We start from the raw sequence: 14,906 nt of genomic DNA, 5'->3' as shown, positions 1-14,906 counted from the left end.
TTCGAGTATCGTGGGTCAGCGATAGGGTAGTGGTGGATATCGACTGCAAGCCCGGCATAAGCCTATGTACGGAGGACACGAGAGAAAGGGAACGTAAATATTAGAGAGAGTAGTAAAAAGGAGTCCCGGGGGATGAAAACCGTCAGGGGTGAAATAAGAAGAATCTTTAATAAGATTAAAAATAATAAGAATCTTTGGTGTAGCCGAGTTAGGAGCATAGAGGAGTTTCAGTCTCTTGCTGATACAGAGCAACGTAACGTCAACCCCTATATTCAGGCCCAGTCGCAGTCCAGTCGAGTGGACGATGGGGTAGTGGTAAGCGAGGCTGGGCATTCTTAACGCGAGGCTTTTTAATTTCCCGTATTGTTCGGTTTACGTGCTCGTCGTGCCGTAAAGAGGGAAGTTTCTTAATCGAAACTTCCGCGAGTTCGGTTTTTACCATGAACTTTCATCCCCTATCGCAGGGGATGGTTTAGATTCGTTTGAAGCTCATGCCATTTTCATATTAGATGGACTATAGGTATAAACGGTATATACAGGGTCAATATCGTTTGGTAGCCAAACAGTTTCCTTTGGCCCCGTGACGAACGCATTTAACATCCCCCATTGAAAAGTTCGCCATTAGCTAACGATAACTTGAACACCCGCTGTATAGCTCCTAGCAAAGTTGGGACGGTATTCGGTCGGAATGGCTTCCGCAGTGGACGTAAGTGGGGCACTGATGTACGCGGTGGGGTGTTCCGTGAGGGATGACTGTATAGCCAACCCTTTTGGAAATTCAAGACTTCACGACAACAAACTGCCCCTTGTCTGTCCGGTATATATATAAACATCGTCAATCAAATCTTGTAATTAATTGGCATTTGAGGTACATTTGACTGTCAATTTTTTTTACAGTCAATTGAATACCGTTATATACATTTTTTTTTTAAAATATTTATCACATAAACAATCCAGTTACACGTGTCGTCCAGACTCTGTTTTGAGGTTAGGTATTCTTGGCTCGCATAGAAAAACTCGTTACGGACATTCGCAGAGCCTACGTCCAAGACGGCCGCCCGACGCAGATCCGCTACTTTGCGTAATACGTAAATTGCAATCAACACAAGTGCACCGACAGAAGGCGCTAAACCTTTTTCCCATTAATCAGAGAGTTAATGACGTAGTAGTAACGCGTTCTGCGCTCAAGTTCGGCGAGACTCTTGCGCGGTCGGATACAGGGGCAGGGGGGAGGGGAGGAGGTACTTTGCCAGGTACGAGTGTTGGCGAAAGAGAAAGAAGGGAAGGAAAAAAAATATACAGAGAAGCCGGGCAAAGCGGAAAAAAAAATAATCGGAAAAAACCGACGTTAAAACAGGGGGGAAAAGAAAAAAAAATAACAAGCAAGAAAAATTTCATGCCGCCGGTGGCTTTCGAGCTTTCAGCGTTCTCGTGTGTAGGCTCGCTATCCAGAAAGCCTTTCATATGGAAAATACATATCAACGGCTCGACCTCGTTTCCATTGATTTGAAACGATGAAAAAATTCGCAATTATTTTCAAGACGCGACGATCGCAATCAAAAGCTCTAGGGTTCTTGACGAGGAGACGAAAAATTATTTTCGAGATTAATCAACGATTGCCTTAATCAAGCCAATCGTCCTTCGTTATCAATGATGTATACTATATAGGTATATATAGGTATATATATATATGTATACTATATATATATATATTTCAAATTTTGTTTAACCACAGTACCAGGCAAGTGACGTAACAGCTTAGAATCTGTAAAGCGTCTTGAAGCGCTCTCAAGCTCACGATAAGATCCAACCCAGATTTCGCAACGACGAAGAAAGATTTGGCGCTTGCACCGTATTATATCGCAGTAACTCATTTTAATGCACGAGCCGGAAAGGCAACAGGGCTTTTGCGTTCGGTATAAATTTAAAGTGTCGATTGGAGGTTGAGAAAAAAAAAAGAGCGATTAAAGATTTTACGGCAGGTCGAGCAAAGCATTCAGATCCGGCGTATTTTATATTTCCGCGCGGTAAATAAACAGTGATTTTTTTTCTTTTTCTTTGCCATTCTCACAAAATTAAATCCAACGTATTTATTCTGATTAGTCCTGGTATCGGGGTTGTTGGTATGGTTGAGATTGAAAAAAAAAAATAGATTAAATAAAATTCTGTGTATGTAAAATTTAATGTGTAATTATCAAGAACATATGCAAGCTCAGCAAGCGTCGAGTGGCGCTCGCGGCACTTCCAGAGGTCCGTTTAACCAGGTTTCCCAGCACTGGGATACCCCGGAGGACCGGTGGATTTTTTGTCTCTTCTTTTTCGAAAATGAACCAAAAGCGGAACAAAAACGTGGCCGCCTATTCGTTATGTGCTATCGTGATTTTCCCGCCGGTGCTGCCGCCTTTATTCAGATCACGAACCATCCCTTCTTCATTCCCAGGGGTGTATGACGTACGAGTATAGATACGGTGTATGGGTATACAACGTTGGTATTATGTAGAAGGTATACATATATATATATTTTTTATATATGTTTAATATATAGGTATATATCTTTTTCTCGACTATATTAACCTTCCTGTATTTCATCTCATATTCTGGAAGCTCAATGACCCGTAAACCGCTCGCGACGTATATTTGAGGATTTATCTAATTGCCGTCCCATCAGTAGATGATTGATCGTTGCTCCTCGTACGGATAAGGATTAAATATGCGGAATACGAGAGAAAAAATGTGTATACCCAGATCATTAGGGATTAAAGGTAAAAGATAATGGATTAAATAAAAAGAAAATTGGTAAAAATTGAAGTGGCAAAAAATCAAAATGCTATTGGAGTAATTAACTGTTCTTTTGGTTCTCAATGGACCGGTCGCAAATTTGGTGAAAATAAAAAAAGTACAAAAATTATTATAACCCCTGATTGTAAAAATAAATGGCTCTTCGTTCTGATATACGAAGCTGACTGGTGTTTATTTATTGTAAATGCTTACCAAACGCGTAAACAAATTGATGGAACCGAAAGGACGCCGAGGCGCCGCCGTTATAGCGTTAGCGTAACGCCAGCGTTTGTCGGCGGCAGGTTACTCTTCTGAAATAGAACGTTACTCGATTCCCCCGAACGCAAACGGCCTGCATCGACACACTCGAAATTCCTTTGTTTTTCCTATCCCTTTTTTTTCAAACCCCCTATTCGCCTTTATACGTCTCGTTGTCCAAACAGTCATTGCCAACATTTTTGCCTATAGAGATACACGACTCCACGTTGGTTTTGAATCCTCATTTTTATTTTCTTTTTCTCTTCTTTTTTCTCGTACGTCATGCGACGCGGCCCAAATATCGAAAAGCCGCGAATTTCAAACGCTCCTGTGTTTTAGGCAAAGTCTATATGTATACTTGTATACTGGCGCAGTTAGTAGGGACGAGAAAGTGGGACACGTTGAAAGGAAAAATAGAAAAAAATATCCTAACTTTTTCGGAACGCCAGAGAATTTTTCAAAAAGTAATAGTATAGGTGTGGGTGTAATTATAGAACATTCGTTACATAGACAGCTGTGGAACGAGCGGAAATTTAAATTTTAAGTAATCCTGAGAAAATTATAATACTGTTATACCGCAATTTTAGTTGGGATTTGTAAATGGCAAATGCATAGTAAAATTATTTGCCTTTTAGAGCTTTCGCGTTTGTCAAATAAAAAAGATGCAATACGCATGTTAATACGTTATAGCCGCGGTGCGTGAGCGGAGAATTGCGTAACGGGCTACAAATCGCGAAAAGTCATATTGATAATAATTATAATAATGCCTCACGATTTCGTCGTTCCGTGTAATGGGATCGATGCTGAATGATAACAGAGAATAGGAAAATAAAGAAAATAAATAATGACAAGAACGAAAGAAAAAAATTCAATTCCGACTGTACCAAATGGCAAAACCGTAGAGAAATCCTTTGATCAAATTTCTAAAGGGCGAAACACAGTCTTCACTACGGTAAGTGTGCTGATACAGATAAATTTGAGAAATATAAAAAACAAAAAAAAAAAATTCACGTCACTCAATTCGGACTTAATGGAAAGGTCAAATAATTTTTTAATAATATTTCCCTAAAATTTACCAAAAATTCTCTCAAGTCAAATTTGCTCTCCCGTTCCGAATGATTGTCCAAATCAATGGCCGTTAAAAAATTGCAAGTGGAAATAGCATGACGTTATCTAAAAATTGAAAATTGCCCACCCATCCCATTTTTGCACGAGCCTTTTAGTTCGCGTATTGATAAAAGAAAAAAAAATGGAATCGACAAAGCATTCACGTCGACGTGGAATTTTCGAAAAAAAAAAAAAAAAAAAAAAAAAAAAAAAAAAAAAAAAAAAATGCAAAAAACCAAACATCATGGGAAGTGTATAATTGAAGCATAACCCAAGCAATTAACACGCGTGAAAAGAGTGCAGCACTGTTGCAGAGGTTAGTTGCTCGTAGAATTTGCCCGAAGAATTTTTAAAGTATCGACAGGTAGAATGCAAATTCGACAGCATGCACTCGTACGTTGGATTCAGTCAATTTTCTCTTGAGAAAAAAACCGGCAAATTCTCGACACGAAGTGAACTCAATCTAAGTGTAAAATTCGCGCTGTCTGCGAAAGTCAATAAAATGAATTTCATTGCAAACTCTACGGACATGCAAAATTTTCAAAATTCGTCCATGCTATCATTTACCACATTCGTTCAGATTAATGATAAAAAAATAAACCTTGTAAAAGATAAATCTGAACGCTCGCTGGAATATAGCCAAGATGCCCTAACAATAACAAGGTCCTAATTACGTCAGCTACGTAGGACCAAGTTAACATTGTTCTGTTACTCTTAAAGGACCTGAATAGGCACTTCTGTGAGCAATATAGGACAACAAATGTACAAACGGACACATTCAGGTTGTCCGACCCAATCGGATAACCTAACCCTGTCCATATATACATATATGTATATACACACAAGAACTGACTATAAGAGGCACGTACAATAAAAGTAGCTAGAAGAGTGTAAAAATGGCCGGAAGTTACGATCGAGTTACTGCACTGTTAAAGTATTATGTCGGTGATAAAAGGAGCGAGAGGAGTATAGTAAACACACACTCGATGGAGCAGACTCCTGCTTGCAGGAGATTGCACAAGTACAAATGGACCAGGATAATGTAATTGTTGGGCGTCAGCATCGAGGACGCCATATTGAATTGGAAAAAGTTTAAAAGCACAAAGTCCCGCAATCATATGTCATCAGGACATTTAAATAACAATATTATAATTGTTCATGATATTTATCTAATTATTATGGCTAATATTCAATTAATTTTACAAACACATTCGCTTCGACTCCGAACCTTTCGATCCACCTTTTCCGTCTCACCACGTGTCATTTGGGATGCACCGATTAATATTTTAGTTTTATCGAGGATTCCAGACGTGGATGTTTAACGCAGTGGCAAAACGTCAAAAAAGTCTAGTACATTTTTTAAAGAAATAACTATATACATATAAATCTCTGTTAAAAATGATTTACCGATCTGTAGTCAATATTATATATCGCATGTCGCTCTGTTCAACTGGTGCTATCATTTGTTTATCCAAATGACAGATATGACGCACGGATTTACAGACAGAAGCGGGCGTTGCCGGAAGTATAATAATAAGGCGCGTAAATTTGAATCGCCATAATATGATAAATGCTATATTTTTATTCTACATCCAGCCTATAAATTATTGTGTTATACTTTTGTTGGAGAAAGAATAACTACGATATTATTAACCATAAGATATCACTGCAGTATTTCAAACGGCGTTATCAAACCGCGCGAGATATTATCAGCGGGCAATTAATCACCCTGGGATACGGGCGTCCCGAGGTAGGCGCCGTAAGCTTAAAGGTATATCCTTAGAATCTAAACTCAGTTTACGATTCATAAACGGGAGCCTGGCGAATGGTCCAAAATGGCTGGGTCTTATGTAAGGGCGTGCAATTTGCATTTTTGATGATTTCATCAAAAGTTTATAAACTTTAGCATTTGTCTCCTTTTAGCTCAGCCACGACGGCTACGTTTGAAGGCCTGTTAATTGCAAGGGTGTAAACCCGCTTAAACAGCTTAATTAACTCGACCAAGTTAATCCAGTAATATAATATTTCCAACAGTTTCAGAAACCTTCCTTTCCGATACAGGCTTCGGGATATATAAGTGAAAAATATTTTAGCCTGCCCAGTATCCGTTTATCGTGTTACCAAGTATGCCTATAATAGAAAAATTTGTTTTTTAATTCAAGAAAAATTTGTAATAAAAATTAAATACCTATAAGGTCACCGTTACTACGTTATAATTAATACAGAGTGATTTTCAGCTGTAAGTATGCATTTTTGTAACGACTTACGGATTCCTATGGGGTTAGGTTAGGTTACTTCAGGGTAGTTAACTACCTCGTCCTGGTACCAGCGAGATAAGTCCCCTATGCCATGTAGTATCATAGACTCACTAGGAGTCAGCCGCATTGTAATGGGTCTATTGATTTGTCATCAATAATAATTTACAATATCGGCCAATTGATACGTTATTATTGTTTAACACTTCGCCACGATTATTTCCATATGGTCATTAGACAATCCTTTGTACCTGGAATTATATGTCATTGAAAATTTGCATGTTGAATTGATTGATTGACTATCGAATCTGAATTGATACCAGGATAATGTATAATAGTAATTTCCGAACTAAATTCAAATCACACTAGATACGAATTAAAAATATGTTCAAATATACGTAGATACTATTGTAGAAAAATTAGAATCACGTTTGGATTAATTAATTAAAGTTTAAGGTACGATTTTCATTGTTCTTATGAACTTTTGATTCTCTGATAACGATGCAGGAACGACTGATTGGTTTGAATGTGCAATAAGGCTCGAGTGCATTTGTCAGGTTGTCTAATTGGACGAATTGCAAGTACAGTCATCGTATATTGGAGTTCGTGACGTAAATATGTAGGATTTCGTTTGTTCAAGTTTTACCGAATCCTACTGGCACGTAATACCTCCTGGAATAATTATTCAAAGCGTGCTTTATCCCGGTTTAAAAATAAATTCCCTAGAACTGGTAACACACGGGCGAGAGATAATAGCGAATATTGAGTTATTCTGAGCGACACGAGTCTTCATTATCGAACGACGATAAAAACCGTTGAAAGCATTTGATTTGAATACAGTAAAAAATCAAAGTAAACGATTGTTTCGCGGTATACCAAATAAAAGTTTTATTGGTTATGTCGGCGCACGGACTAATTAAATACGATAAATAGTATAGTACAAAAACAGTATTTCTAAGTATATATTATTTGTATATAGCATCTATGCATATGCACCCGACAGAGAGAGAAAGAGCTGACATATAAATTTGATCAAAATAAAGTAAATCGTGAAACGTCTTGTGTAGTTACCAACAGATGTTATTTATTACAGTTTGAAAATCGATGGAAGATTTATCAAGCTATAGAAAAAAATAATAGCGAGTACAGTCTAAATTGTCATGGTATTGTATAACGTACACGTATTACTTCAAAATCTTAAAAATAAATTTTCTGTTTGGCAAATATCTTTCTTCTTTTTTTTTTAATTATAACTTCGACTTATCTCTCATGAAGGTATTTTTATGTGACCAATAATAGAATATGTATACATATATTTTATCCTAGACTTGAATCAAATCAGTTTGAAGACAATTTGTCATGTGATAAACTTTTGAGAAGTTACCGTTGTAAATTATTTGGACGTTCGTTAAAATCTGTATTGGATTTTATAGAATATCCAATAACGTACATTATTATTATTTTATATGACACGTTATATCATTATCTCAATTGACTAGGCTGTAGGGAGTCCTGAAGATGTTTATTTACTGGTGTTATTAAACAATATGAAAATACAACACGTTGACGTCATCCTGCGCAAACTTGTGACAGTCTTCGAATAAAATTCACGTGGATATTATCACATAAAACAAAGATTATACAAAGCAGCGTAAAAGGACTCAGCGTTGAACGAGTTCATTACCATAATGATAACAATCGTAGTCATAACATCATGCAAGCGAAGACGCCATGACAGGAGATTCACTAGAAACTTACATGTTTTGACGTTGCCACATTACGTGAAAGAAAGAAAATATGAAAGACTCACCAAAACCGTAGATGACGGATAATAAATCGACGGTTGATGAAATATTCAGCTGCTTTAATCTTGAGATTTCGACAGTATTTACGCGACGTATCACTCGCCGACGCGGAGCACTCTGCTGTAACGCATATGACTGAATTTTTTCTCGATACTACCGCCATCTTGAACTCGCGACCTTCCGCCGGTAAAGTAGAGAACAAGCGTGTTATAACAAGATGCCGTGAAGTTTCTTCTCACTACTACAAGAGTTTACTGGTTTTCATATATTATGTGCTTTAAAAATACAAGTATCGTTATACCGAATAAAATAATAATGATGATTGACACCGAGAATCATACAGTCTAATAACAATGATATCGATTCCGTGTTTAACTATGCTTTAGTACTTTGAAGCTGTTTCTTTTTAAATGTATACTTGCCTCAGACGATAAACTTAAACTTGTGTTTCATGTGATAATTCAATGCAAAGGTGAAGCTTTTGTTCTAACATTGTATCCTGCGTGGTCATAGAACAAAGAATTTTCCACGTGCAGTTACAGCAAGTTGCAAGGATACGCGTGTACCTATTATTCAAGGATTAACTGGCTGTATGGGGATAATGGAGCAACAGTTAATTTCTGGACGGAAAGCGAGGTAAGAGTACAATGTCTAAATATATATATATATATATATATATATACATAATATTCCCATAATCTTTTTGGTGTTCACGGGTAACCTAACTTTGTACACATCTGCACTGATCTACTTATCACTATGGCAGGTCTGTACGTGTTCAGTGTTTTAATGCGAGGTATCTCGTCCTGGTTGCATGCGCCATCGCTCACTCACTTAGTATAATGCAAATTTGACGAGTATCGTTAAACAATGAGAATCAGGACTTGGATGGTACTAAATCATCTCCTTAATTTCCCAGTGCCATCATGGCGATGCTTTCTCAACTCAACTGATCATTTTCCATCTCCTTGGGCCACTTAAATGTACAAGATTTCCCTGTGGATACTCTCTATATACGTATGTGTATCTATTATAAAGCAACCCTCTATTTTGGGGTGGTCACTTCGCAGGCACCCATCACGGACCCTATATCAATCATATTTCCATGTTTGACCGCAAACGCAAGCCCTGTGCAATTTGCCGAGACCATTTTTGCGAAACGTGACAGATAACAACAGTACGTGCCACCCAGCTGGGATCGTCCATTGGAAATTCAGTTATTCCCTGGCAGCAACAGGCGAACTTGGCCTTAATTACTTGGGAGCATTACTTTCTTTTCTACAGGGTTTTTTTTTTGCAGTAACGCTAATGGCGACTGTGCTGCTCATATACGGCGTATGCATAATTTCGTTTAAACGAGGTAGATATATTTTTGGAAAATTTCTATAGAAAATTCATCTCGCGAATAGCCTATTGCCTTTGTTGGTATAAACTGATTTAAATGAATATGCATTTGTATGGGCAAATTGGGTTGGTGTTTATTGTACACAAAGACACTTTAATCTGATTTACGAGTAATTTCAGGATGGATAGTAGCCAAGTTTAATTGCGGACATTGATGAGAGTTCACTGATCGAGAAACAGAGAAGGCACGTGCTACCGAATGTTTAGTTTACTAATTAATTGTAACGCTGGAATGATCCTTCACTCTACTGATACGACGCTGGTGAGATGGTACTTTGTATAATCTTTATCTAGTCGATATAATTTTTTGAAAATTGCCATATATAATTTTACCACAACGTACAATGTTTGCCTTGACGTTCAGCGAGTGTAATTTGCTAGCAGAGAGCTTTCATGAACTCATGACGGACTGGTTAAATGATAATAAAATCACCAATTACCGCTTATAGATTTAATAACAATTTTTTATATAGATTTTTTAAAAATAATGCAAGTTTCTATTTAAACTTTTTCCTTCCTCGTCTCTTTCCGTACTTGAAGGTTTCAACGTCTGGTATACGTACTACTTACCGTGTAACTCTAATTGTTAATACTAATTAAGCAGTTTGTATTGCAGATGGGGTAAGGAGACGCGAAGATAGTTTTACCTGAATGGGACTACCGGAACAAGTTATAGAAACGAGGAGGATTGTCTTCCACTTAGAGTTTCCTCAAGATCCTCATTGCTCTAAGTATCCAGTAATCTGACTTAAACAAGTCTTCTGGATACAGTTTGAGAGGAGAAATTATAAAGCCACGATCTACCAGACGCATTCAAAATTGTTTCTCTGGTTTGGATATCCACTTTCCGCCCGAAACAGACATTCGCAAGCTAAATCCACGTAATCGTCCAACTCCTAAGTTCCCTATATCTAAGTTCCATCTATGTACAATAGATGTTTTGACAGCGTTCTGAAAACTAACCATTCACAAATTTCTAGTATTTCTGGAAAAAAGAAGGTAAATCTTTGAGGAAGTGATAAAGGATACGTATAGGTACTGTACCGTATTAGATTTGTTTTCGATAAAAGCACGATTATTCACTGCGTTATAATATATGAAAAATTTAATATTACAGAGTCGAGGAACACCGATGCAGTTGAATCTCTTGCGTGGAAGTTCGTTTCCGTCGCGGTGAAAAGTTTTAACGAAGATACTTCAGCGGTATTGGATGCATGTACCAGGCACTGGAACTTCTTGCGAATCAAATGGATTTCCATTTCCTTGAGAAATTTGTCCTTACGGTAATACAGTTAGCTTGGGCTCGACCTAGACCAAACTTAATGGCACCATTACGAAAATTATTTGACCACCGCACGTAGGAAAATCGCAATTCGACAGCGAAGCGACTTCCGTTTGCTCGTGTATTAAAAACCTAAAAATACAAGGTGTATTAGTCTGAGAGGAACTGTGATATTGGTAGAATAAACATGGTAAGATAAACTGATAAGATATTTTGAGGATAGATGATAACGGTACGAATGCACGAAATTTAGGCACAATATTATTATTATCGAATCGTTGGGTTTTTTTTTCCTTCGAAAAAGATACTAAAGGGAAAGTCGATAAATTGTAAACTTTTTGTTTGTTGCAACCTAAAAAGATTTATTCTCATTAAAACCGTGGCTGGTAACTGCGTCGAAGCTTAAATGAATATACGCAAATAGGTAAATTATGATTCATGAAAGTGCTTAATTATGAGAATTCATTCTTATTAAGAATGACTGCAGTTGCTAAAATACGTAATATTCGCAAGGTCCTAAGATAACAAACTCCGGGAGGGCGTCTTGAGGAGGTACTTCATATTTATCTTCACCTGCTCCAGTTACCAAGGTTATATCCAGCAGTTTCGCCGATATATACATGTATATATGTATGCGTACAATATATTTCTTCTCATGAATACATGATTGAGACTATTTTTGTTGCGAATCAAAGAAAGCATTCTTCCACACAAGAATTTCTTGAGAAAGCGACACAACGACATTATTAATTTCACAAACTTCATTTTGCTGGCTTCAAAGGCATAAAAGGTTCTACATAAAAATGACTAAATATTAATATATTTTTCGTTGCTTCGATAATGCAGCTTCTTATTATTAATATTATTGTTTTTCAGATGGCATTGCGGCAGGACAGTACAATTTATCAAAGACGTAATAAAGGAAAGCTATCCTCTCCAGGGGGCAGTGTTACTGCTGGTAAGAGACGACGGCTCCAGTGGTGGGGATAAAAACAAAGCAGGCGAAACGGATAAATTGGAATTCCCTTGGGTAGGAAACATGGAGTAACCTGCTTCCACCTTATGTCTCATTACGAACTGCCTGAGGTTCCTAATGCACCTCGTTTATCTGCCCTGCACTTCTTTTCCTTTCTACCTCGCTAACCACTTCTTCTGCTTTGTTCTACTTTTATTATTTTCACTGTCCCCAGTAATGACAGTGGACACTGCTGAGGTTGGTTTGATATCTCTCTTGAATTACCTTTGGGGTATTGGCTGCCTTAATACTATTTTACTATTGGTTGTAAAGTCACGTCAATTTGTTCTATACCTTGCTCAGAGTTCAGGATACATTTAATATCTTGTTTCATGACAATTCACTTGCATTTAGTTTCACGAGAATTCACTGGCTTCTACAGACAAAGGTACAGCAAGCTGGAGGATTTTCGTTTATGAATATTCCAGAATTCTCACGTAGTGAAAACTACTTGCAAGTCGATTCTTCAAGTAAGTTATGGGGAGTACGGTATAGGTACCTTTAGAGTTCGATTTGAGAACTACCTTATGAAATCACGTGCCGTGTTACCTACAACTAAAAACTTGCAACCAAGATGGCGGCTATTGTGAAGAATCTGAAATTTAAAAGTTGAAACGCTTGAAAGGCTTTATATTTGAAGATACATTGAAAATTGAGGTATTCCAAATCATCCAGATTTTTCATACGAATATTCGTTACTTCAATGGACTCATTTGTCACTTGTACTTAAATAAATAAATCTGTGTTCCAGATAAAAAAAATCTCATGGCAGCTCGCTCGAATAAATTCTTCCTCGCATCTCAGTCGTAAGAGCGACGAACTTTCGTCACATTTCGAAAGTAGATTCTTGGTTTTGCCTCGCAGTAAAAGTTTCTTGCGGGATTACCAGACAAGATATGGCCAGAGAATATCGAGAGGACTGGTTGTAAAATGTTCTCGGATATACCCATTTCCTAGTAGCCAAGGAAGATCCTCGTTCCACTTACCACGGTTACTACTCTTCTTGTTACCTTTTCGCAGATCCTCAATCCTCCTTCTCGTCGTAGGACGAGCTGCCATCTTTTCTACACTTTTGCTGCTCCTGTCGTCCGGCCTTTTCGACTCTCTCGGCTTACAAATAGCGCTACGGTCGCTATGCTGACAATGACATCGGTAAGTTCGATTCGCAGCGCTCGATTTTAAAGCATCATTATTCTCCGGTACCAAGGAAGATCCTGGGTGAATGTGGCTGTTGGATTTTTATCTTCATAACATTTGTCCAACGGTATAAAATCATATTGAACATTACATTCTTATAAGGTCCAAGTAAAAAAAAAAAAGCTATGGACGTAACAATTTGCGTTTGTTCATATCTTGACCTTGACGAAGCATATCTTGTTCGTGCCAAGTGTATTCTTATTAAATATTTTTATCTTGCAGATAAACGTACCCTGGAGTCTCCGAATTTTAAGGACCCTCCGAAGACGTTTCCTTGTATCCGGAATCGTATGATCCAACTTTCTGAAATCAGGCACTCTCTTCTCTACATTCGTGCAAGGAACTTTTATGGCCTGACCTACAGTAGAAAGTGGAGTGACAAGCCAGTTCCGTGAGTACCGCAGGATTCAATGTTATTCAGGTTTGTTAATTAATAAAAATTTTTAAAATCACCAACCGTTTCAGATTAGTATAGGATATTCGGAAATTGAGAAGAACTGCCTAAATTGTGGACCATTAAGCAAGAGTGGGAGGGCTCAGAGGGGTGGAAAAGTGCGTGTCGCGCTTACCGGCAGTATAATTAATTTATTAAGCTTACGATAGAATCTACGAGACGAAGCACCGGATATAACGTACAGGCAGGTTCAAAGGATTCAGGACAAGGTCGAGATGTTAGTTATCCGACCCTTTTTCTGGTCTATGGTCATTGGTTCCTTCGTCCTTCACCAGCACACAGGACCAGGATACGGCCAAGTCCCCTTTTGCTCATCCAGTCATGACTCTGATCTGATGTGGGTCTGGTTGGGTTCTGGTGAGGCTGCTGTACCGGGTTCCGTGTCCTTCGGTACCTTCTCCGTGACAGTAGCCGCAGAGATACGCCCCCGTAAAGTTAGTTACGACTTACTTGAATTCCTGGGATAAATTCGACGGTGGGCATCCATTTCTCCTACTGTGGCATAGATTATATCTTTTAGGTAATTTAATCTGGCTGATAGACACGTCCGTTCTGCCTACTATGTTCTTTTAATCCGTTGGAATTGCGTAATTAACTTTTTTCACAATTTAATAACCGTCATGGCACAGCAGGGTTTCTAAATTATTAAACACACGTGACGATGAAGTCTTTCCATGATGGATGACAATATTTCATGCTCATCCTGTTTGCGTTCGACAGTACAACCAAAGTCATTTATTCGGCGCATAATCGACTATGGAAGAACGGTAAAAGAAAAGAAAATTGTATTAAATGGGTGTACAAAATAATTGGAGCTTCCGTTAAAAGCCTTTTTAATTGAAACCGTAATTTTAGTTTTGAGATTTGATTTTCTTGCTAGATTTTGAATCGATCAGCTGGTCAATTAAAATGTTAGGTCTCTTGTTACAGCGTTCCGGAACAACGGGCATCAGTATCTAAGGACTTCCCGAAAAATAAGGAGCTTCTGTGGCGGAGCTACCTTAGCCCTGATGTTGCAGACTGGGACGTTTGCGAAACGCCGGCAAAACGCGGAAGCCGACAGGAAGCCACGAAATGTACTAAAGACCTTGATTATTTTTGCACCATTAGAAATGATTGCGCGATTGAAAAATTATTTAATATCTTCACATTCATAAAGTAAAGACAATCTTTCTAATTTACCGTACGACGTGAACTCGTACGTCATTCGGCAAATGGCATCGATCGAATGACGATGGCGACGACCAATTGGCATCGTGGAAAAATGATGAAAGAATTTTCACATATTTTTTATACCCGACAGAGCAAATATGCAGCCTATACTAATCTAATCAATTTCATGTCTCTCAGT

The 14,906-nt window shown here is 38.0% G+C and overlaps 1 protein-coding gene and 2 long non-coding RNA genes across 12 annotated transcripts in view; 2 read left to right on the top strand and 1 right to left on the bottom strand.

The window, feature by feature from the left end:
* Window positions 1–8,365, bottom strand: part of LOC107272789 (annexin B10) — a 41,107-nt gene extending 32,742 nt beyond the window's left edge. For 2 of the 7 annotated variants that reach the window (XM_025090082.1, XM_025090083.1), the window contains exons 1-2: window positions 8,209–8,361; window positions 6,457–6,649 (exon numbers count right to left, since the gene is read on the bottom strand). In XM_025090082.1, the coding sequence (XP_024945850.1) occupies window positions 6,457–6,528 (72 nt within the window). In that variant the 5' untranslated portion in view covers window positions 6,529–6,649; window positions 8,209–8,361. Of the gene's footprint in view, window positions 1–6,410; window positions 6,431–6,456; window positions 6,650–8,208 lie in introns of those variants that run through there. The other 5 variants (XM_015750283.2, XM_015750288.2, XM_015750287.2 and 2 more) reach the window with 4 other exon arrangements.
* Window positions 8,366–8,403: 38 nt separating this feature from the next.
* On the top strand, window positions 8,404–12,525 carry LOC107272785. Of its 4 annotated transcripts, none has more exons than XR_003061341.1 (6): window positions 8,404–8,839; window positions 9,504–9,563; window positions 9,728–9,869; window positions 10,224–10,642; window positions 10,725–10,890; window positions 11,766–12,525. It is a non-coding gene; the product is annotated as an uncharacterized LOC107272785 (long non-coding RNA). The 4 variants fall into 4 exon arrangements; XR_003061342.1 differs by lacking the exon at window positions 11,766–12,525 and having other exon boundaries at window positions 10,224–10,488; window positions 10,588–10,642; window positions 10,725–11,137; XR_001539052.2 differs by lacking the exon at window positions 11,766–12,525 and having other exon boundaries at window positions 10,725–11,137.
* Window positions 12,526–12,663: 138 nt separating this feature from the next.
* LOC112495115 lies at window positions 12,664–13,675 on the top strand. The gene is made up of 3 exons (XR_003061347.1): window positions 12,664–13,056; window positions 13,324–13,492; window positions 13,567–13,675. It is a non-coding gene; the product is annotated as an uncharacterized LOC112495115 (long non-coding RNA).
* Window positions 13,676–14,906: the final 1,231 nt, after the last annotated feature.

This window comes from Cephus cinctus, unplaced genomic scaffold (assembly GCF_000341935.2).
Source record: "Cephus cinctus unplaced genomic scaffold, Ccin1 Ccin1_scaffold1265, whole genome shotgun sequence".
Classification (NCBI taxonomy): Eukaryota; Metazoa; Arthropoda; class Insecta; order Hymenoptera; family Cephidae; genus Cephus; species Cephus cinctus.
This window is presented reverse-complemented; position numbering and strand designations above follow the sequence as displayed.